Source organism: Heloderma suspectum, chromosome 1 (assembly GCF_057233095.1).
Source record: "Heloderma suspectum isolate Gila_16-S chromosome 1, 16-S_ref, whole genome shotgun sequence".
In the NCBI taxonomy this organism is placed as follows: domain Eukaryota; kingdom Metazoa; phylum Chordata; class Lepidosauria; order Squamata; family Helodermatidae; genus Heloderma; species Heloderma suspectum.
The window spans coordinates 301,267,700-301,290,724 of NC_139458.1; the positions used below are offsets into that span (position 1 = coordinate 301,267,700).

The 23,025-nt window shown below is 40.8% G+C and overlaps 1 protein-coding gene across 7 annotated transcripts in view; it reads right to left on the reverse strand.

The window, feature by feature from the left end:
* Positions 1-23,025, reverse strand: part of PHIP (PHIP subunit of CUL4-Ring ligase complex) — a 121,922-nt gene that overhangs the window by 8,312 nt on the left and 90,585 nt on the right. For 3 of the 7 annotated variants that reach the window (XM_084826951.1, XM_084826950.1, XM_084826954.1), the window contains exons 28-39: positions 22,780-22,891; positions 22,491-22,603; positions 20,042-20,197; positions 18,786-18,906; positions 17,440-17,565; positions 10,340-10,412; positions 7,727-7,777; positions 7,200-7,349; positions 6,601-6,753; positions 4,640-4,803; positions 1,739-2,004; positions 844-1,005 (exon numbers count right to left, since the gene is read on the reverse strand). In XM_084826951.1, the coding sequence (XP_084683077.1) occupies positions 844-1,005; positions 1,739-2,004; positions 4,640-4,803; positions 6,601-6,753; positions 7,200-7,349; positions 7,727-7,777; positions 10,340-10,412; positions 17,440-17,565; positions 18,786-18,906; positions 20,042-20,197; positions 22,491-22,603; positions 22,780-22,891 (1,647 nt within the window). Of the gene's footprint in view, positions 1-843; positions 1,006-1,738; positions 2,037-3,278; positions 3,371-4,639; positions 4,804-6,600; positions 6,754-7,199; positions 7,350-7,726; positions 7,778-10,339; positions 10,413-17,439; positions 17,566-18,785; positions 18,907-20,041; positions 20,198-22,490; positions 22,604-22,779; positions 22,892-23,025 lie in introns of those variants that run through there. The other 4 variants (XM_084826952.1, XM_084826953.1, XR_014786602.1 and 1 more) reach the window with 3 other exon arrangements.

Below are 23,025 nucleotides of genomic sequence, written 5' to 3' on the forward strand. Positions count from 1 at the left end.
GAAAATCTGAAAAGAAGCCTGGAAATTGCTTTGCAATGAACCCTGCTGGGATCCAGGAGTAACTCACTTCCAGAATGTCTCCATCACTGAAGGAGAAGATGAAGGTCTTCTGATATGTTTATAAACCCTATCCTCTCCCAAGATCATTACAAACCATGAATTTGTTCTGACTTCTCAGACTGGGTTCTTATGTTAATTTGGTGGCATGGGATGCTTACTCCTTTCCAGTGCCAAAACATAATGTGAGAAACCTGAGACCATGCTGAGAAAAGGGAAGAGTCACAGCATTAATTTCCCATCTGATCCAGGGCTTCTCATTACATTGGCAGTGTGGGAAGGAGCAGCACTGTTATGGCTTCCATGCCACCAAGGAAAGGTAAGAACCCTTACAAGATGTGGTAAGACAGAAAAATCCCAAGTTTGGGACCAATCAGGTATCCAACCAGGTGCATTACAAATGTGACTTATCAGAAATATGTAAGATGCATGATGAAACACTTAAAATAAATGCTAGATAAAATTCTAGTATTATTAGGGATGTCAACTGATCAGCTAAAAACTTTTTAACCATCTGTGTTAACAGGTTACATTCAAACAAATTTGCAGTGTTATGAAACTCTTAATACAGGTGCCTTTGAAATACTAAAGAAAGTGCAGGATAACTTAACAAGTGGCCACTTGAAATTGCCACAGATTGAATTTGCCCTGTTTGATTAAACATAGTTCCTAGCAAGCAATGAACTAAAGTTTTAGTTAATAAATCTACTAATCTAAATATGCAGCCCTAATTACACTGTGTGATAATCAACATTTTAAAATAATAAATAAAAAGAATATACTTACCTTGTGGGCTGATAGTGGCCGATTTTGGTTTACGTTTAATTTGTTTATCCTTCTCCACATTTTCTCTTGCAGTATTATTCCTTGTGTTGTGAGTGTAGTTGGTTTGATTAGGGACTGATAACACATTCTGGTTCTTGGAATGTTTGCTGGAATTATCTAGGACTGGGGAGACAAAATTATGACAGCAAAAGGAAACTTTTCATCAAGGTCTTCTAATAGTATATATCTACTCACCAAGTAAGTAAATTTCAGTTACTACTGTCTTAAGTACCATTTGACTAAAAATTGATGAGAAGTGGCATTAAACATTATTTCACCTATTCATCCTCACTCCCCACATTTTTCTAGAGCTTCTGAATTTACCTAATTTATATTTTCTAGAGCTTCGTAATTCTAGAGCTACACAGTTTACATAATAATTTATTTATGCATTTTTGTTATTTATTAACTTCATATAGGTCACTGAATAATGTATGTTCTCTGAGCAGCTCACAATAAGTACAAGAATACACAATATTAAAATACAAGAACAAAACAAATAAAAAGCAGCATAACCCCCTTTTTAACCTGCAAAGAGATAAAACCAGTTTAGCAACACAAATACACAATATATTACACACAAGATATTAAGAGCCCAGATTTGAAGATCAAATTCTTTAAAAGGCCTGGGCGAATAAAAAAAAAAATCTTCACCTGGTGCCAAAAAGACCATAAAGGCAGCACCAGGCAAGCTTCTCTAGGGAGGCTCCTCCAAGATCAAGGTGCCACCGCTGAGAATGCCCTCTAAGTGGTAGTTAAACACCTATATCCATGTGCTAGATAAGGCTATGTTTACAATGGGACCCATGATATTACAGATTTAGAAGGTGAAATAGTTACCAATAAGTTTACCCACCTGATTTCCCTGGTGCAATAGTGCTGCTAGGTTTCACAGTTAAAGGCTTTCCTCCTGAAGAAGTAGAAGGCTGTTCATTACCGGCCATTTCTGTTACTGCTCTAGTACTCCTTGTTCGGACCAAAGCCACAGAATCAACTGCTTTTCCATTCATCTGAGCTGCTATGTTTCTCAAGGACGTTGAGCGTGCAGGTGCAGAGGAAGAAGGTGCAGCAGGGGGTTCGGCTTTCAGCTGTGGTTTTATTAGTCTTCGTTTCCTATCCGGACTACAAACAGATGACAGGTCTAACAACTGGTGCTATTTTATAGAGTAAAATAAAAACAATTATGTCCTGGTCATCAACTAATTTCATCCATGAGCCACTCTGATGGAAGTGTGTGTATGCACAGCCCAATTCACTTATCACCCCTTCTCGCAGTGCCTCCCCAGAAACTCAAAATGCTGGTTTTAATCTTTTGTGGCCTGAATGTCTTGGAACCTGGGTATCTAAAGGGCTGCATGTTTCCAGTCCCCACATGAAATTGCCCATGGGTGGCAACCTGGGAGAGGGTTGTTGAATCTGGACTCTGGAATGCTCTTCCTAAGGAAGCCCATCTAGAATTTGGCCTGAGAGATGGCTAAGACCTTTTCATCACTTAGGCTTTTAAATTACTTTTAGGGCAAAATCCTATGCAGGTTTAGCCAGAAAAAAGTCCTACAACTCTGATTTTGGCCGATTTTGTGTTCCCTTAGTGTTCGCCAGCTAGCCATGCTGGCTGAGGAATGATGGGAGTTGTAGGACTTTTTTTTTTAGTCTAAACTTGCATAGGATTACACCCTTAATGTCTGATGATGCTATTTCTAGGCTTTGATTTTAACCTGCTTGTATCACACGTCTGTGAGCTTTTATGTTTACTGCACTAATTAGAAAATTTTCATCTTGATTTGTAAATGTTTTGTCTTTATAAACATGTGGAATGCAGATTATCACACCCCGCCCGCCCCAAACCAGAATGCAGAATAAACAAACACTGAACTGTCAAGTACAGTGAGGGACAGAAATATCTTCAGTGCAACAATTTCTGAAGGGCTTACTATATTAATCGGTTGCAACAAAACCACCAGAGTCTGTGGCACTTTAAAGACTAATAGATTTATTGTGTGCTTAAACTCGCATGGCCTAGAGTCCACTTCATCAAATGAATGAAGTGTTATATCCTCATTTGGTGTACAGAAAAAACTGTAAGAAATGGGCCAAAAGACAACGAAATGCAACAGATTTAAGTCTGTGACATTTCTATGTAAAGCAAAAATGTATACAAGAATGTGCAATCCTGCAATGTCTATCTGATCTGTATAGGGCCCAGATCTTATTGACCTTTGTAAGCCACTGTAGGAGTTGTTTTTTGGCTGAAGAGAGGGGCAAAAATGTTTTAAAGAATAAGGATGATAATAACAATAACAACAGCAGCAGCAGCAACAATGATGATGTTGACATATTCCACCTTGAAAATTGCTACAATTATAAGGTGGGATATAATATTTTAAAATAAATAAATTCCAGTCATTACTTCTCCCTCCCAGTTTTACTCTTTCATCGTATAAACAGCATGAGGAAGTAGATGTCCTTCCTCCTGATCTATTTCAGGAAGCTAGAAAAAGAAAAAAAAGGGTTGTCAATAGGATAGGTGTCAGGAAGTGCCCCTAGGTGAGCCATATTTCGACAAAGGACCAACAAATTCCCAACACTTATGCTAGGCCACTAAATCTTTAAGTTGTAGCACTATGCAGTTTCTTTTCAGACTTTTCAGATGTGGAAAATTATATTCTGAAAAGTCAGTTGCTGAAAAGTGAATAGGGTAAGGTGCAGAAGGCTGCAGTAGGTAGAAGGGATTGGTGAAAATCAAGTGCCCCAACTTCTTGAACAGAAGCATTTTTGGCTAACCACTGGATACAACCCTGTGATCAGATCATTTGCACTGACTATTCTGTTCTAGAGGGCCATACAACCCTCAGCAGCCATTCAGGGACAGGGAGTGAACAGGAATTAGTGAAAATCAGATACCATGTCTTACACAAGTAGAAGTGCTTTCTGCTAAGGCAAAGCCGCCACTGGATAAAACTCACCTAATACGAGGGTGTTTGGGAAAACTCCTATTGGCCTCCATACATGCCCAGGACCTTCAATTCACATACACTAAGAGCAAAATCCAATGACGCATGAGTGGAAGTCATTGGGAAGTCAATGGGACTTCCCCCTCCTCTCCTCCCCACTGAAGGCCCCATGGTTCAGTGCTGGGAACAGTAATCACAGGCACAGAGTGTACATGTGGAGTGCTCCCTCCTGCTGCCCCAAACAACAGAGTTAAATAGGAAAGGCCCTTGCTCTTGTGAATGCTCTATATGCATGTTTTGTTTACTTCCAATACATGCATAACAATTCTTGACAACTCTCAGGCTAGTTGTGTATGCCCGCCCATCAGCAGATATGCCCTAGAATACATTTCTTTCTGCACACATATGAACCTGTGAAAAGAATGAAGATTTCTTTTATCCCTTCCTTTAACTATGCTTGCTTTGCAACAACCCTATTTTCTTAGGGTTGCTTAGTTATCCTAAGTATAGTCACAGTAGGATGTGCATGTTTGGCTGGTCAATAGACTCATGGCAGGGTAATACTCACAGCTGCTGGGGGGGGAGAACCCCCCAAAGGGGTCAAGTGGCCTCTGCCATGGTAGTGGCACCTTGGGCAACTGGACAAGAAGAAATGGACCTAATCCTGGGCTTATTCAAGGGACTAAGATGGCAAACCTCTTTTTATGCAATGTACAATATTAATGAAAGGAACTATTAAGAACTGTCATACCAATGTAAGCAATTCAGATATCATACTCAGAAGAACTAAAGATGTTATATCATACCTTGATGCAGCACTACTAGAAAGAGAACTGCTTCTACTTCTTTTCTTCCTTCTCTTTTTAATTGTGCTTCTTTTGTGAAAGCGCAAAGCAGATTTGTAATCTGATAAAATGGAACTAATGTGTTCCTCAAAGAAGGCAGACAGGCGCAGGCTCATACTGTAAATCTATTAAAATATTAAAGTATTAATATCACAGTAAATCTGTAGTAGTTTGTTTCAAAAACTGTAATTCTGGCGTAAAATCAGTGCATATATAAAACAAGAGAAACTTGTATTATGGGCACATCACCTTGGCATGGAAGATCCATCATAAGATCCCTGCTCTCCCATCCTGCATGCACACAGATAGCAAGGGGGAAACTTGAGATCTCTGGACATTTCCCCATCCAGTTATGTATGCTCCATGTCTTACAACTTACTTGTAGCTGGAACATGAGCAATCTGCTGTGGGCAGAGAACAAAGGCTGATAGCGATAGAAGAGGTGCAGCAGACCTTCCATCTGCCTGTGTGTGTGTAGGAACAATGGGTAAATCAGAAAATAAGGCTCTATTGAATCCTATCAAGATCTTCCATGAACAGGTGCTGTGCCCATGATATGAGTGCATCGTTCTCAGAGTTATGCAGACATTCATGCACATTTATAGTGGCATATACTACTGGGATCAATGCCCTATCTTCTGATTCCAACATTTAAAACTTGGTCATCTCACTAAACAGAGACATGCTAAAATAACTATTGATAAAGGCTACAATGTATTACTTATTCTATCATCACCTGTTTAGAAGAATATCCATGAAGGAATAAATGTATTACAAGACAGAGGACACGAGCAACACCACAATTATTAATCTCATTTAAATATAAGCTAATAAAACAAATGCCCCCAAACAAAACCACAATCAGCTTATTGGATATCACTGGAAAATGAAGGAGGCTTGACATCTATATTTGTACTTTATTACCTCAGTAGGCTGGCCTTAGTAGAAGAGCAGCTGTTCAACCAAGAGCACTTCTTTTTCATAAACAACTCAATTACTATCAGTATTGTCTTCTTAAAAAGTTCTGGGTTATTTGTTTTATGAGTTTGCCAGTGGTATAACCGTCATACCATTTTTAGTTAGTTTTTCAAACATGTACTCAAGCATCTATCAATTTAAGTTCCAACCCCAAGGACAACCCTATCAATGGGTGACAAAGATTGATCTGGTTTGCACAATCAAAACAAGTTACCATGGCTTATTTGATACAATCAATGAAGGAGTTTAGAAACATTACATAAATCAAGAGTAAAATCTCAGTAAGATCTCTCTTAACCTCCGAGTTAAAGCAGCTGCAATATATATCAGGCCAGTTCACATGATCAAAAGAAGCCACAGTGCCTTGTTTAAATCAGCAGCACATGCCAGGTGCCATTCGCCTAATTACCTGCCCAGGCACAGTAGTCTTGTTGTCCAAACCTGGGCAGCATGGCTTGTTTGAGGGGGAAACAACACTCAAATAACTGAACAACAGGCTATGGGTTATTTGGGCATCCCCCCCGCCCCCCGTCAAAAGTCATGCCGCCTGGGTTCAGATGACACAACAAGCCACGCCCAGGTAAAGAATTAGGCAAATGGCACCTGGCATGTACTGCTGATTTAAAGAAGCCACGGTGCCTTGTTCTGATGTGAATTGGGCCAATGTATGTTGCAACTGCTTTAACTTGGAGATTAAAAGAGACCTTACTGAGATAAATTACTCTAATTTATGAAATGTTTCTGAACTCCTTCATTGTACCAAATAAGCAATTATTTCAGGTTAAAGCACTAACTAGGCTTCTAAAAATGCTTTAGAATTTAAAATATCAAATGTGTTTTGGTGCCTATATTGAGGTCAAATATACATTTAACTTTCCCAGGAATGAGTAAAGCACTTAAATATCATATCAATACATTTTTAGATATAAACTGTGAAACCATACTCTTGATCTTTTGCATGGTGTATAAACTTTGGAGTTGCTGAAGATTAGTCTCACATCTTTACATAACTCCATTGGTGACTCATAATTTCCTGCTTCTAATGTTTCCCGAACTGTAGCAAAATCCATTGGTGTATCAATGATGTCTCTGTAATCCTTAAAAAAAAAATAGAAATGTTAATAAATTGATTTCAACACACTAAGATTAAACTATTAATTATTGTAAAAGCAGTAAACTTGGACAAGCATTTGTGAAAACTACGGATCTTTATTCAAACGGTCCTTTAAGCCCAGGAGCAATATCCCGTTTCTGGGGTGGGGGGGAACTAATAATGCACTACAAATCATTCAGACATATTGACAAATGAACATCCTCAATAAACCAAACATATAAAATCCCAAATACAACCATACTTGTAGGAAGAGTGATAATATCTTCTTACTTAAAACTGAAAATCTTTTGTCAGTTTTAGTAATTTTTTTAAGTTTTAAGTAATTTTTTTAAAAATTACAGTTTTAAGTAATTTACTTAAGAAAATGTGATAGTCATTCTTCCACTTCAGTTTACTAAGATAGAAATGGTAACATCTTCTAATACTGACTGGATATTCAAGAAGGTCCACTGGTTGGCGAAAAGGTTCAGAATCTTCACACTGGAAAATTAGATTTAACAACTCCTGGCATTGTCTCTTCCATGCCTGGGTATCATATGATTGAGCTCTGTTACGCAGCCTCCGCTTTGGCTGATGATCCTGGAATGGCAATATTGAATATAGTATATTAAGTAAGTAGCCATTCTTACAAGTTAAAGAGAAAACTGATTATCCCTTTAACTGTGCCTTACTAGCCATGTTGCTACTGTGCACAAAAAACAGAAAATTCATGTTTGCTTGATTTCTACCTGTCGAGTTTTAGGCTACACCCGCCCAAGTGAAAACATCTCTTTTGTACCACATCTCCTGGTTCCATCCCATCATTTGGGAAATCATGACAGTAGTAGTTATTAAAACAAACATCAATACTATTAAATATGAATATATACATTATCAAAGTAACCTTACGGAAAAAATGATTGTTCTTTCATCACACATAATTAAAGCAGAAATCAGTTAAGTAAAACAAAAATTACCTTCCTTTTCCTAGTGGAAGTGCCTGGCATATTAATGTCTTTCTCTTCTTCCTTTGAGCAATAAAATATTCATGATATGATGTATAAATATTAAGCATTTGACAGATATTTAATTGGGTACAATATTTTTTCACTTAAAGTTCCCTCCTATCTATTTAGAACCTGCGAGTCTGATATTCTTTTTACATTTATGTATTTATGTATTTATTTATTTATAGTATTTCTTGGCCACCTTTCAGGGCAGAAGCCCTCCCAAGGTGGCTTACAGTAGTAAAATATCTAAAAACAGTTAAAATATTAGAAGTGCTAAAAACATAAAAACAATAAAAGCCAACAATAAAAGCCAACAATAAAACCAGCAACCATGTTGACAGCAGTACCAGCAACAACAGCAGTCATATCAAGAGAAGGCCAAGGTAAAATAATATGTTTTCAAAGCCTTCTTAAAAGCTTGCAACGACGGAGCATGGCGGACCTCCAATGGCAGCTTGTTCCAAAGGTGTGGGGCCACTGCAGAGAAGGCCCTCTTACATGTGTTCACCCACCTGACTGATCTCATGGGTGGGCAAATGAGAAGGGCCTCCCTTTCTGATCTTAAAGTGCAGGCAGGCTGATATGCGTGATGGCAGCCCTTCAAGTAACTTGGTCGCAAACCGTTTACGGCTTTAAAGGGCAAAACCAGCACTTTGAATTAGGCTCGGAAACGCACAGGTAACCAGTGCAGCTGGCACAGTTTAGGCATTATGTGATTGAATCACCTCGCCCCCACCAATATGCGGGTGGCCACATTCTGCACAAGCTGGAGTTTCTGAACCGTCTTCAAAGGCAGCCCCAGGTATCGCTCACTTTGCTCTCTAAAGATCGGAGTTCATACACAGCAGCTACATGTATAGCCTATGCTTGCTACTGCTACTACTTCTGTTGCCTGTGACTAAAGCATTATGTACAATATGAGGCCCACAAATTTACAACTGATGCAATCTATCCAGTCCATTATTGGCACAGCCTATTAGTATAGTAGCATTTTTGAAATACAGCAAAAAACAAAATATACATTTTGTGATAAAATCACAAAACTTGTTATGTATACAGGGTACCATATAAAGTTCAAATTGACATGGGGAAGCATTCCTAATATCTCAAAGTGGTGGCTGATTTTGTAACAAGTTGGGAACAAGTTTGTAACAAGATAATTATAAATTATGTAATCTCAGGATCTGTGGGTCAAAACTTACATTTTCTTAAACTATCGTAAAATGAACTAGCAATAATTTATCTGCATTTATTAATTAAGCTATCTGCAACTGTTTTCCTTAAAATGAGAAGTGTAGCATTACTGTAATAGAATATAATGGAATTCCTGGAGGTTTCCTTTTAATTGTGCCAAAGGATAAACATTAACTATGTGAATATTAACTACAAATTCCTAGTATACCAGGTTCTATGGGGCCAATTTCAAAAATGCATATACCACTTTAAAGCTAATTCTGTGTGTTGCCATTTCTGAAAGTGAATTTTATACTAAAAACAGTCCCATCTTAAAGATAATAGACAGCCTCCAAGAATCTCTCTACCTTAATTTGAGCCTCATAGGGTAGCATTCATATTACCGTGTTTTGCGATTTTATCTCAAAGTGATACAGGGGCATAGGTGTGGGGTGTTTGTGTTGAGCATTATGCTCTAGCTTTGGGAGAAGTGGGCAGAACTCTGCAGTTCACACCTGCATCTCACCAAAGGAAATTCTTTGATACTGGGACTGATGCTCAAGATATGATTCTCAGGAAGTCGCACACCTGGAATGACTTGGGTACAGAACGCCTAAGGCTTATAGGCTGAATCAAACATCATGCTAGCAGACTTCTGCTAAAGTGATAGATGATGTCTTTCTCTCTCTTTTCTTCCCCCTGCAGCCCTCCGTGCTGCCCAAAAATCTGCTCTGGAGGGTCTCCCAGCCTTCCAGAGCAAATTTTGAGGGCAAGTGGGGAGGAGGAATCACCCTCCTCCCAGTTTGCTTATGGAACTACTTCTGTCAGCAGAACGCAACTGGATTCAAACCTATACATTTATCAGAGTAGCATTTCACTTGGGACACTGGTGTGTACATATATTTATGTAAGAGTAAGATTTTCATGGAGTTTCTAATGGACCAGGGTAATGGATTACAGGCAGAAAACCCAAGAACTTTATATGAGTTCTTCATTGTATACAAGGCATGAAGAATTCAAAGTACCAAGACTAACTACCTGCAACATAACCCCAAGCCCACAGCTATCAAATATCACCTTGGGAGGGAGGGGAGGCTAATTTCAGAAATCTTTCCATGGAGGGTGGATCCAGCCCCAGCTGCAAGACACACAGCAAGCAATTGCCATTGCAACTGTCAGACAGATGGGATATTAATGCCAGGCATTCTTCAACTATGCCTAGACCAGCTCCATCTAAGAACCCTGACCTCCTGTAGCATTTTGTTTAGCATTATAACCATTTGTATTTGATTTCAATCGCTATGAGGTCCTTTGGAAGCCAATTTGGGGCTGAAAAGCGGAAATATTGATTGTATAATATATAAGGACATTACTTTTTAAAAAACCCAACATGTTGAGTTATCTTACCTCCTCCGAGTCAGACAAGACTTTTTTCTTCATGGTATTATACAGTGGGATTATGTCATAACAAGCCTGATCTCTGTTCAATACAAACACCCTGTGTTAGGGAGCTGCTTATTTACATCAACAGTTATACCACACTATACAGATACTCTGTACAGTCCAGTATAATTCAGAACGACAAGTTCAATATATTGCATCTGTATCTGGAAGATTTTAAAGTTTCCATTTACCTTTCTTAAACAGTGATTTTTTTAAAAAAAATCCCCTCCAAACATGTAAAAGAATATTTGTAGTGTTAAATATCCCACATAAATATTGGCTTCCTTTGTACCCTTCCCCACTAAATTTTTAGTCTTCTCTGTTCACCAAGGCCACACCTACTCCTCGAAAAACTATGTGCAAATTTCATTTCTGATACAACAAAACCTCACTGTTTCTGCCTCACCAAGAAATTAATCTTCCTAGTACTCTACTGTTCTTTTATCAATATATATGAAATATAATATATATTTCAATTATACTATACATTTAAAATGTTATTTACTGCTAACTCTTACAACATCAGCAGTCAAAACATTCAAGTTGTTATCTAAAACTATACTAAAGGCATTGAGGACAGATGAAGCCTGTCTTGTTGCCAACTATACTAGGAGCAAGTCTGTAGTGAGTATACTAACCAGGTGTGTTAATGGAGCGTTTAATAACTGTCACCTAGTAACAGTGGTGCTAAATTGTTGTGCAAAATATTACTGAAATACCATTTTATTCTTAATCCAGAATGAGTAATTCACAGTGTTAAACTGGCTTATCTTGAGTTGGTTACACTTTTCAATAAAACTACAGTTTTCCTTTTATTTTGACTGAACATTTTTATCGCAGAGGATTTCATAAACGAGGTGTAGGAGCAGACAGCTATATATCTGATTAATATCTACACAAGAAATAATCTTGTCATAACAATTCCTTACTGTACCCATACTATACCGCAAACATTAAATATAAAGTAAGTAAGCAAACCAGAAACCAAACTTTTAAGTGCTGCTTTCAGTTCATGTGATTTCTTATACAGGATGGGGTCAGGAAACAGAGAAGGTTTATCAGTATGAAAGCAGTATTTGAGAAAAGACTGTTGGTCACTTTCCCTTAAAAGGGATTTCTTTGTGCATGTAAAACTGTACATCAAGTGGGTCTTATGCACCACCTAGTGGTCAAAGGTAACATTGCTGCTCCAGTTAAGTATTTTAACTTTCTTTCCTGCTTTTGAAGCTCAGTGTCCAATGACAAGCGCAGGAAGTACTAGGACCAATGAAACACAAACAAGAAAAACAGGACATCTCACACTCTCTGCAGACATGGCTTGGAAAGAAACCAAGTACGACAAAAAAAGAAAATTAATCCCCACATGCAGAAACAGCCATAACATAATCTGAATCTAGGGTGTGGCCCTGATGAGTTTAATATGCACAAAGAAATCCCTTTTACGGGTAAGTGACCAACAGTCTTTTCTCTTTTGCATGTAAATAGTACATCAGGTGGGACATACCAAAGCTTGACCCATGTAGGGTGGGATTCAACGAAGTAGTGGCTGCTTGACTGGAAAGGACATGCTGCAAGACGACACCTTCCAAAGACTGCCTCAGCAGAGGTATATAAGTTTAACAAAGGTGCTAGGATTTGCCCATGTAGCTGCTCTACAAATCAATGCAGCACAGCACTGAGGAAAAAAGCTGCCGATGTTGCGGCTGCTCTTGTAGAATGGGCAAACATTTTGGTAGGTGGAGACAACTTCAGGCAGGAATAGGCTAGGGAAATACACACATTTTAGTGGGCATTAGAAACCTCCCAAGGAGCAGGATGGAATGAAACAAACAGGGAATATGACTGCTGAAAAGTTTTGGTTCTGCTGATATAGACCTTCAGGGCCCTCCTGACAACAAGAGAATGCTATTTTTTTTCTGAGGGGTGCACAGGGGAAGGACAAAAAGTGGAAAAATTAGCTCTTGTTGACAATGAAAAGGAGACAGAACTGTAGGACGGAAAAAGGGGTTAGGACAGAGCACCACTCTATCTTTATGGAATACACATAGGTGTTTATCCACAGGGAGGGCATTAAGTTCGGAGATCCTTCTGGCTGATGTTACAGCCACCAAGAATAAAACCTTGAAAGACAGCAGTTGGAGAAATACTGATTTCTGGGGCTTGAAGGGTGGCATCTGAATTGCTGAAAGTACTTTATGGAGATCCCAGGAAGGGAAACAATGTTGAACTGGAGGTGACTTTGAAAAAGCTCTGCACAGGAACTGTTTAAGAAAAGGAGAGCCCATGGACCTATCTGGGTTTTTTGACAAAAGCATAGATAGCATGAAAAGCCTGATGCATAAACATATTAGGCTCATGATCCATAGCTAAACTGTCTTGCAGAAATGCTAAAAAGTCTGAGATTCTGGCTTTTTGAACCCCAAATCCTTTTCCAAGCAAAGAATATATTCCACACACTCTGGTAAATTCTGCAGGTAGATCGTCTCCTAGAGGGCAATATAATCTTGATTACCACGGGGGAGAGGTCTGCTTTGGTGAAATGTTTCTGTTCAGTTTGCAGACATGTAACTGAAGCCACACACGAGTTTGGGTGAAGGAGATGGCCTTGAGATAGCAGGTCGTCCCGCAGAGGGAGGAGCCAAGGAGAAGCCACTGCCAGATCGATCAGGTCAGCAAACCAGGGTCTCCATGGCCAAAAAAGGGAGCCACTAGAATGGGTCTCATTTTTCTTCCTTCACCTCCACAGAACCCTGGAGATAAGAGGGAGCAGTGGAAAAGCGTATAGAAGCCCAGTTGGCCATGGAGAAGACAGGGCATCCGTCATCTCTGCTGCTGGAGATGCGTAACGGGAGAAGAACCTGCTGACCTGGTGACTGGCTTCTGATGCAAACAGAAACACCTGGACTCTCTAGAAACAGGAGATTATCTCTTCAAAGACTTCTGGGTGAAACATCCATTCTCTTTGGTTTAGCAGTTTCCTGCTTAGCCAGTCAGCCTGAGTATTCTGCCTCCCACTTAGGTATTCTGCAAACAGAGATTCTAGGTGATGTTCCACCCAAAGAAAGAGAGAGTCCACCTCCGCCTAGAGGTCTGGAGACTTGATTCCTTCCTGATGGTTGATTATGCCTTTGACATTGTCCGCCTGGATGAAGGCTGATCTGAGAGGAAGTACTTGTACTTTGTGTTGAACCACTAGCCTAGCCACCTGGAGTTCTAGCAGGTTGATAGGAAGCCACGACTCCCCTGAAGACCAGGTTCCTTGAACCAGCCTCCCTTTGCACAGAGCTCCCCAACCAGAAAGGCTGGCGTCCGAGGTCATCACAGTTTTGGGGGGATCCTGGAGGGGGACCTCTCTCTCCAGAACAGGACAGAGGAACCACCAGCAGAAGAAGGCTCAAACAGTCCTGGACAGATGACTGTTCAAGTGACATCTTGAAGCTATGTTATTGTGGAAAGGAAGCAGGGGCCATAGTAAGGGATGAGAATGAAGTCTTGCCCAAAGAGTGGACACCACGCCCTTGAGAAACCATGAGGCCCAAAGGCCAGCTGACTTCTTGAAGTAAATCAATTTGACTGCAGCTTGAATTTTGGAGAACCTCTCTGGAGAGACAGCTATGATCCCTACTTGCATGTCTATTAAGGCCCTCAGGTGGAATATTCTGAGAGAGGGGAAGAGATGACTCTTTGATTGTTGCCTAGAAAACCAAAGTCCTTTAGACATGCCAGGGTGACTTGCAGGTCATCCATTGCCTGATGCCGAGAGACTGAATGAGAGATCGTCGAGGTAAGGGTATACAGAGATCCCTTGCATGCGAAGATATGCCACCAAGGTGACCACGATGTTTGTAAATACCCTGGGACCTGAAGCCAGGCCAACAGGCATGGCTCAGTATGTATAATGGAATGCTTTGAAGGCAAAATGGAGGTAGTGCTGATGGTTGAGGAAAATTGGAACGTGGAGATAGGCTTCTCTGAGGTCCACTGAAGTCATGAAGTCTCCTAAGAGCTTCTTTGATGGAGAGAAGAGGCTCCATCCGAAACCAGCAGTAACAGATGAAGTGGTTGAGAAACTTGAGATTCAAGACAGATCCATCTTCCTTTGAGACTGTAAAGAAGTGAGAATAGAGCCCTAATCCCTTCTCTTCTAGAGGCGACGGTTCCACTGCCATGGTAATCTAGTAGAAGGTGGATGGCCAATTTCACCATCTCCCTCTTGGCTGGATTTGCTGGGGCTGCTGATGGGAAAAAATACTGGGGAGGTCAAGATGTCAGCTCCATACGCAGACCTGAGCAAAGAGTCTCCAGGACCCAACTATCTGAGGTGATGGCCAGCCATTTGTTGGTGTACCCAACAAGACGACTGCCCACCAATAAAAGGTTGGTGTCAAAATTTGTGCCTGTACCCCCTTGACATGGTGGATGATCCATATCTACCAGAGAAGTTCTGTTAGCCTTTATTTTCTCCTCGGGATCAAGCCCAGGTGGGATGGGTGGACCAAACATCTCTCCCCTGCTCAGAGGTTTTGGTGAAACAAAATGGCTGGCTAGTTTGGTAAGGATGAAAAGATCTCCTAAAGAAATGCCTTTCTTCCTTCTTTCTTATCATGGGCATAGCCTTTTCCTTATCTTGATTCGATTAGGATGTCCTTTACAGCTTCTTCCCCAAAGAGCTTGCCCTCAATGAAAGGCTCTAATGCTAGGTTGGACTTTGAAGGAGGAGCAGCTTCCCAATGGTAAAGCCAAAGGAGTCTCCTGGCAAACACATCAGCTGCTAGGGATCTAGCAGAGGACTAAGAGGTACCAGCAATAAAAGCTACCACTCCAGAGACCTTGAGAAGGGTCTTACATAATCTGGCTGGATCACAAAGTGCCTCGTCCAACACATCTTCCAACCACAGGAGGGAAAGTCTGGCAAAAACCGATGCTGAAGCTGCCACCTGAATAGACTGGGATGCTGTTTCATGGGCCTTCTTCAAACCAGTATCCAGCTTGCGCTCAACCGATTCCTTGAGCTGTGCATCGGTATCTTTCAGGTGATAGAAAACCAGAGCCACCATAGACGCATCAATAAGCAGGACTTTAATTTTATCCATAATAGTGATGGATTTCTTGTGCTGCAAAGGAGAATTCAACTCACCTCTAATCACTTTTGGGATAAGAGCAGGCAGCTTCACCACTTTAGTCTTGGGCTGAGGATCAGGACAGACAGCTGGCATCTTAGAAGTAGAGGGTTAAGAAGCTTCCTCTGAAAGAATCAAATCTAAGGCTGCCATAGATTTACATAGCAGATAATGTGAGTCCTGGAATAGGTGATAGGAATCAGGCCCCTCAAGGTCAGACTCACCAGTCCACACCTCTTTATCCAGGACAATTAAGTCCACATCATTGTCATCTGGGTTAGGAGAGTCCAGATTTGGGCTGGACATTTTCTTTTTAACTTCCTCCTAGGCACGTCATGAGGATCCGGAGATATATGAATCCTGTCTCAAGCTGAAGCTGAAAGAGCCTGTGGAGGCTGCTGTGACATTAGGAGAGAGCCATAGGGCTGTGCAGCATTTCTAGATGTAGCAGACATAGAAAGGGTTAAAGGCTGAGAATGAACCAAGGCATCCTTAGCCTAGGACAGCTAATAAAGCCTCCTTCAAGCGCTGTAGCAGAGAAGGTGGAATTTCCAGAGAAACTGAATCCTCCCAGATTGCTGCCTAACTGTAGGGGATTGACAGGGTTTGCACAGGAAAAAGCAGTGGGCCTGGAGGATGATGCCCCGTTCCCACAGGGTGGTCTGTAAACCCCTGGAACTCCTCCAAGGAAGACTGCATTGAAAACAGAATGCCCAAGTCCTGGCCAAGTCTGCCTCTCTGTCATGAGAGAGATCTTCATCTGCCCTAAGGCTCCTTCTGGCCAACCAGCTGGGAGATGGCGTAGCAAAAGCTGGGCTCCTGCATAAGGCTAGGCTCAACCCTCCTTGTCCTCCTTTCTCCTCCTTCCAAACTCCCAACATCCATAGCAGCCAGGGCTATGTTGTTGCAGGCACTTGATCTTGCTCTGAGTCCTGCTGAGGAAAACTCCCAAAGGTGGAGAAAAGGGAGGTCTGGATGCGACGGAAAGGCTTGCTTTTTCATAAGCTGTAGAAGGACAAGCCACTTCAGCGCGAATGGGAGGAGGGTCAGTAATGGCCACCATTATTGCCTTTCCGTCACTCACAGAGGCCACACAGACATGGCTTGTGAAGAGCCCAAGGAGACTTCAGGGCGAGCTTTGTGAGGAGATTTGCGGGCAGAAACAGACTTTCCTTTTGCTTTCCCCATAGCAAGCAGCAGAGCTGAAGCCACAAGGGGGGAAAGGCTAGCCAAATTGGGGGGGGGGGGAGATGATGACGAAGGTAGCTGACAGGAATGGAGAAGCTGCAGTGTTTTGTTTGTTTTGACTGTTTTCCCTGAAAGGAAAAACAAGATTGGGAAGGGAGGAAAAGAGAACAGACAAGAACACATGGACATGCAAAAGTTAGGGAGAAAATGGAAAAAACAAGCCTGAGTCAGAAGAACGCAGAAAGGCGAATCCATGACTTCAGTGAGGCAAAATCGCAAAACTGAGCTTCAAAGGCAGGAAAGACAGTTAAGACTTAATTGGAGCCGTGATTTTGACTTTGACCACTAGGTGGTGCATAAGGCCCACCTGATGTATTGTTTACATGCACAAGAGAAATAAGTCCTATCCATATATCAATACACAAACATACTTGCAACATTAACATAAAATAAAAAGTTTTATGTCAGCTTTCAGTAATCGAAAGAGCTCTTGAAACATATTTCATAGGAATACTACCGCCTAGTAACAAAATCAAAATTATGCGAGTCTTTTATACTGTATAGTATTCAAATGCAGCACTTGCTTCTGGAAGAGCAACGATTACTAAAAAACTGAATTGTTATTCACTAGGATTAGTGGTGCATCCTGTCACTTTATAAATAGAAATGCTATAAACTATAGATAAAAATGTGTAAATAATTCTCCCTTTAAAAAGAATATTAAACATGTACTATGCAACAATTTTTTTAGCTTACTTCATGAAATGCAGCAGAAGATCTGTGACAAACTTGGCAGATTTGACAATGGGACTTCCTGGTTCATTGAATGTCCGTGTATTATATTCTATATACCGAACTTCCCACATAAGTGAAGAAAGTCGCCTTTCAAATTAAAAAAAACAACAATACTGAAAAAAGTATTTTTGTTAACTCCAAAAGTTCTCAAAACAGGGCAAAAATGTGATACAAATTGTCAATGTGTAATTTTTTTTTAAGATATCCCAAGTTCAAGCATAACTGGAAGTCCTGCTCTTCCTAATCCCAGCTATGGTTACTTAGCAATGAAAAATATGCTCTGCATACTCTTGGGGGCTCTTCCATTTATTACTACTTCATATCTTCCATAGTATAATAGCCTTAGCACTGACAACAGGTGCTAAGGCTGAGCTCTGGTGATTCACATTGAATTGGTCCCTGAAATGGACTGGCCGCAAGAGCACTTGGCTTAGGGAAGAAGTCACTGAAGAATGTGTGTTGGTTGGTGCTGGTCCCTTGGGTAAAAGGTTATGAAGCTCAAAGAGGTAGTTATTAATGAGGATGTGAGATGGGCTTCTCTTGGAAGGGAGTTCAAGAGCCTAGGTGTAGCCACTGGGTCCCAATTAAATGCATCTCTGGGGTTGCTGAAACATACAAGAGGACCTCCAAAGATGATCTGAATAGATGGACAGTGTTTCAAGGAAGGATGTGGTCCTTCAGTTATCCTAGTCCTAAACCATTCAGGGCTTTAAAAGTTATCACCAGCACTTTAAACTGTACCCAGAAACAAACTGGAAGCCAACAGAACTGTTCCAACAAGGGAGTATACACAGCCCCTGTTAACAACTGGGTCACTGCATTATGGACCAAACTGAAGTTTATGACTACTCTTCAAAAGTAGTCCTATGTAGACCACATGGCAATAATCTAGATGTAATGTGATGAAGACATGTGTCACACTGACCAGAACGACATGTTAAGCAGTTTCAAAAGGAAAAGCAGCTTTATGATAAATGCTGGCTCAATTATATGAAAAACATAAAATTATAGAAAGCAAAATAAAGAAGGGGTCCATAAGGCATCATCTAGAAGTCTTTTTAGAAAATCTCTTCAAAACCAGAGCAACCCAGGTCAAGCTAAGGTGGGTTAGAGCATTTTTATGTTAACAGTAAATAGGATAAGCCTTCACAAGAATACCCTGGTGTGACATCTCAGTGTATATCACAGTAGCTGACACATGCTGTGCTCAGTTAGAAGCAAAAATTGCCCAAGTAATTATTTGATAAAATCATGAGCAAAATGAGTGATTTTTTAAATACTGTGAATAAATAAAATGTGTAACAAACCTGTAAAACCTGTTTTCCAGTCTTTGCTTAATTGTGCTGAGATCAGTAGGATATGCAACAACAGTGCAATACATTGGATAAGCTTGGAAATCCACAGGTGCCACAAAAGCAGAAGCAATATCTAAACATAAAAACAAAGATGTCATTACTACAAAGCCTAACCTGGACCCGGGGGATGTTAACAATTATAGGCCAGTGGCCAACATCCCCGTCTTGGCCAAGGTGCTTGAACGGGTGGTTGCAGGACAGCTCCAGGCACTCAGGAATGCAACGGATTATCTAGATCCATTTCAATCAGGCTTCAGGCCTGGTTTTGGAACGGAAACTGCCTTGGTCGCCCTGTGGGATGGCCTTTGCCGGGAGAGGGACAGGGGGAGTGCGACCCTGTTGATTCTCCTGGACCAATCAGCAGCTTTTGATACCATCGACCATAGTATCCTTCTGGATAGGTTGTCTGGGTTGGGAGTTGGAGGCACTGCACTGCAGTGGTTCCACTCCTACTTGGATGGCCGACTCCAGAAGGTGGTGCTGGGGGATTACTGCTCTGTGCCATGGCAATTATGCCATGGGGTTCCACAGGGCTCTATTTTATCCCCCATGCTGTTTAACATCTACATGAAACCGCTGGGGGAGGTTATCCAGAGGTGTGGGCTGAGGTGCCATCAATATGCGGATGACACCCAGCTCTACCTCTCTTCTTCATCAAACCCAGGTGAGGTAGTGGCTGTTCTGAATCAGGGCCTGGGCATGGTAATGGACTGGATGAGGGCCAATAAACTGAAACTCAATCCAGACAAGACAGAGGTACTGTTAGCAGGTGGTTCGTCTGCCCGGCTAGGTGATATTCAACCTGTTCTATAGAGGTTTGCACTCCCCCTGAAGGATCACAGTCGTAGTTTGGGGGTGCTCCTGGATCCAGAACTGTCACTTGAGGCACAGGTGAACTCAGTGGCACAGAGCACAGAAGTGGCATACTATGTACTAATTAGATACTGGGTATTTGTGTTTAACAATTAACACACAAAAATGTTCTCCAAAAACAATTTCAAGAATGTCACTTTCGTCCATGATCACTATGTAGAAGAAGAGCCACTGATGAAGTGGCTCCAATAACAACTTGGATATCAGTAAGTGCTTTAAGAAGACATTAAACACAGAAAGCCAAATTAAAAAATTTACAGCAACTTAAGACCATCTAAATAGATACTCAGAGAGCATTAATATGTATTGCTTTATTCTTTCACACCAAGCATTACCTAGAGTCATCAGTTGGTTTATCCCTGAAATTATTCTTTCACATTCATCATCGCGAGTCCTGGAACCCCATTCTCCATCCAAAGGTTTGTATATCAATGATCTGCTTTCAACATTAGTTAAAGGAACACTAGTTCCAAGCTCCTCAGGAAACACAGCTGAAATAAAACATAAAATGAACATAATAGCTGATGTAATTATCCTTGTGACTTAAGTAATTACATATTTATTAAGACAACACAATGGTATGAATGAATAATCCAAGAGCAACCAAGTGATTGTGATTATTATGAGATCTCTCTCTCTCTCTCTCACACACACACGTACGTACGTACATACGTACACGTGTTGGACCCTTGTCCTTCCTGACTTATAAAAGCAGCCAGGGTGGTGGTGGTGTAGAGTTCAGGGAGTTCACAACTCATTTGTCACAGCAGCTTCACTGTCTAATGGTCTGTTTCCAGCCACAATTCAAAATGCTAGTTATAACCTATAAACCCCTAAGCAGCTTGGAACCAGACTACCTGAAAGACTGCCTTCTGCCTTATGAGACTGCCTGGTTTTTAAGATCTTCAGGGGAGGCCCTTCTCTAGGTCCTGCTGCCATTGGAGGCATGTCTGGTGGGGACACAAGAGAAGCCCTTTTCGGTGGCCATTCCCAGTCTCTGGAATTCCCTGTCAAGACAGACCAGGTTGGCCCCCTCTCTGTTGACTTTTGTTGGCCAGCAAAGATGTTTTTATTCAGGCAGCCGTTTGGTGTGTAAACTCGTCTATTGCTGAAGGGGTATTTAATTGCTTGATGTTTATTTGTTTTACTGCTCTGCTTTTAATTGTGTTTTTATGGATCTATTTTTGTGTTATGTTTTAATTAAGATTTTGTTTTTAACCTGTATTTTATTCTTATAAGCCACCCTGAGCCCCATTTTTGGTAGAAAGGCAGGATAGAAATGAAATAAATATTTGTGTGTGTGTGTGTGTGTGTGCGCGCGTGCGCGCACGCGGGCATGCACTGCATTGCTCTATTAATATGCAAGTTAATTTCTCCTCTTTCTCTTATATTCAGTCATAACTAGGCAGGGATTTCTTGGAAATGAAATTGTCTCTCCTTATAGGGCAGGAGTGAGTTAAAAGCTATGTAATTTAAACTATATATTTACATTTTTAATATCTCTTTAACTGATACTGTAAATCCTCTTGATTCCAGGGTGAAGTATACATGTAAATAAATCCATCTCTACATCACACAAGCATAATGATGAATATTCTTGCCAACTAGTCTAGAATTACGTGTTTAGAATTCCTAGGAAGAGCTTAGGAGCGCTCCTGTTCAGTTAAAGAGATCCTTAATAGTCATGTTTGAAGAATAATGTTAAAGGGCAAGGAAGAATATCTCCCAACACTAGGACAGCATTAGATAAATTTAAGCCACTCTTTGGAAGTTTAATGCACAAGTATTTCTTTGTAACCTCAATAATTCTCACATTTATACCCAAAGCTTCTTAATATATAGATGGAGAGGCTGCTTCATGAACAAGTTTCCACAGTTTTGCTTGCCACACTGCTCATGGTGAGTGATCAGCCTTTCTTCCAATTTTGGAGCTGCAGAGGTGGGTGGTGATCATCCTGGCAGTTGTGTGGCAATTCCTGCCCAATGCCCAGCTCCAAGATTGGGAAGAAGGCAGAATGTTCTTTGGTTACTCTGTTCTTGAGCTGCACAGCATGCCTTGCCTCAGAGTGACCAAACCGGAGATCTCTCACCAGCTTTTCCTGAAAGGAAGGCCGAGTGTGCTTCGCAAGGCCAGCCAGAAATTGTGGATGGCTGTTTAGGAGTATGGCTCCTCATACAATTTAGACAATTTAAACCATAACAATGCAAAAAGCAAAAAACTGGGGTCTGCTGGAATGGTTGAAACTGTACAAGCCATATGGAGATTCAGTTAACCCAAATGGCTTGCCAAGTGCTGCTGTCTCCATGCAACTGCATTTCAATCAGCCACCTACATTAACCAATGAATTGGGACTGAATCTTCATCATTCTACTTTAAAGACCACCTTTACCACCCAAGAGTAGAAGCAATCAGCTTAGCACTCCTGAAGTGTTCATTTCTACATTCAATCCATTTATTTGTCCAAATCTTTGACCTTGACAGTATAGGTTTAATACAGATGTTATGGGGGATTCAGCAGTATTGTTAACTCTGAAGCTGGCAACTCATCCTAACAATGCAGTGGAAGGACAAACCTGTGAATCCTTGCAAAATAAAACCCAATATTTTCAGTGCTAAAAACTAAATGCTTCTCTTCGAACAAAATTCAGTGTTTGATTTTCTCAACAAACTTGTGATTTCACAGACAGTTTTGTTAATGTAATAAAAAAATTAGTGATTTGTTTTTTTCCCCTTCTTTTATAGCATAATCAGCTTAACTTCTTTACAGTTCATCACATACGTACATAGTAAGTTCTGTCTCCTTTCTGTACATCTAGGGGAAAGTAGACACATACCATTGTTTGGTATAGGCTCCATATCCCAAGGACTCATTTTCTCAGTGTCTCCATTGTCCCAACTTCAAGAAAGAAAGAAAAATAAAGTTTGCTAGCAGCATTACTTATCTGAATTTTTCCCCAAATTTCAGCTTAATGCAGGCACAAAAGAATAAAACCTACCAGCTAATGATTAAATACACATGAGGTTTAAAAACAGTAAGAGGACAAAAACCCAAGTATAAGCAAAATTACTAACCAGACATTGTAGCACTGAAACAAGCTGTCAGGATAATCAGGCTGAAGGGGCTCTTGGCTTTCTATTGTTCCAAACCACCAGGCATCATCAATTACCGATCTAAATCGATCACCTGGACAGGAATACCGAGTTACATCATTAATCTATGGTTTTCCAAACATGTTATCAGTATTTTTAGGTGTAGCTTTTGCCAGTTACGGAACAAAGAGATGCAAAACACTAACAACATTTCATTAGCAAGACTTC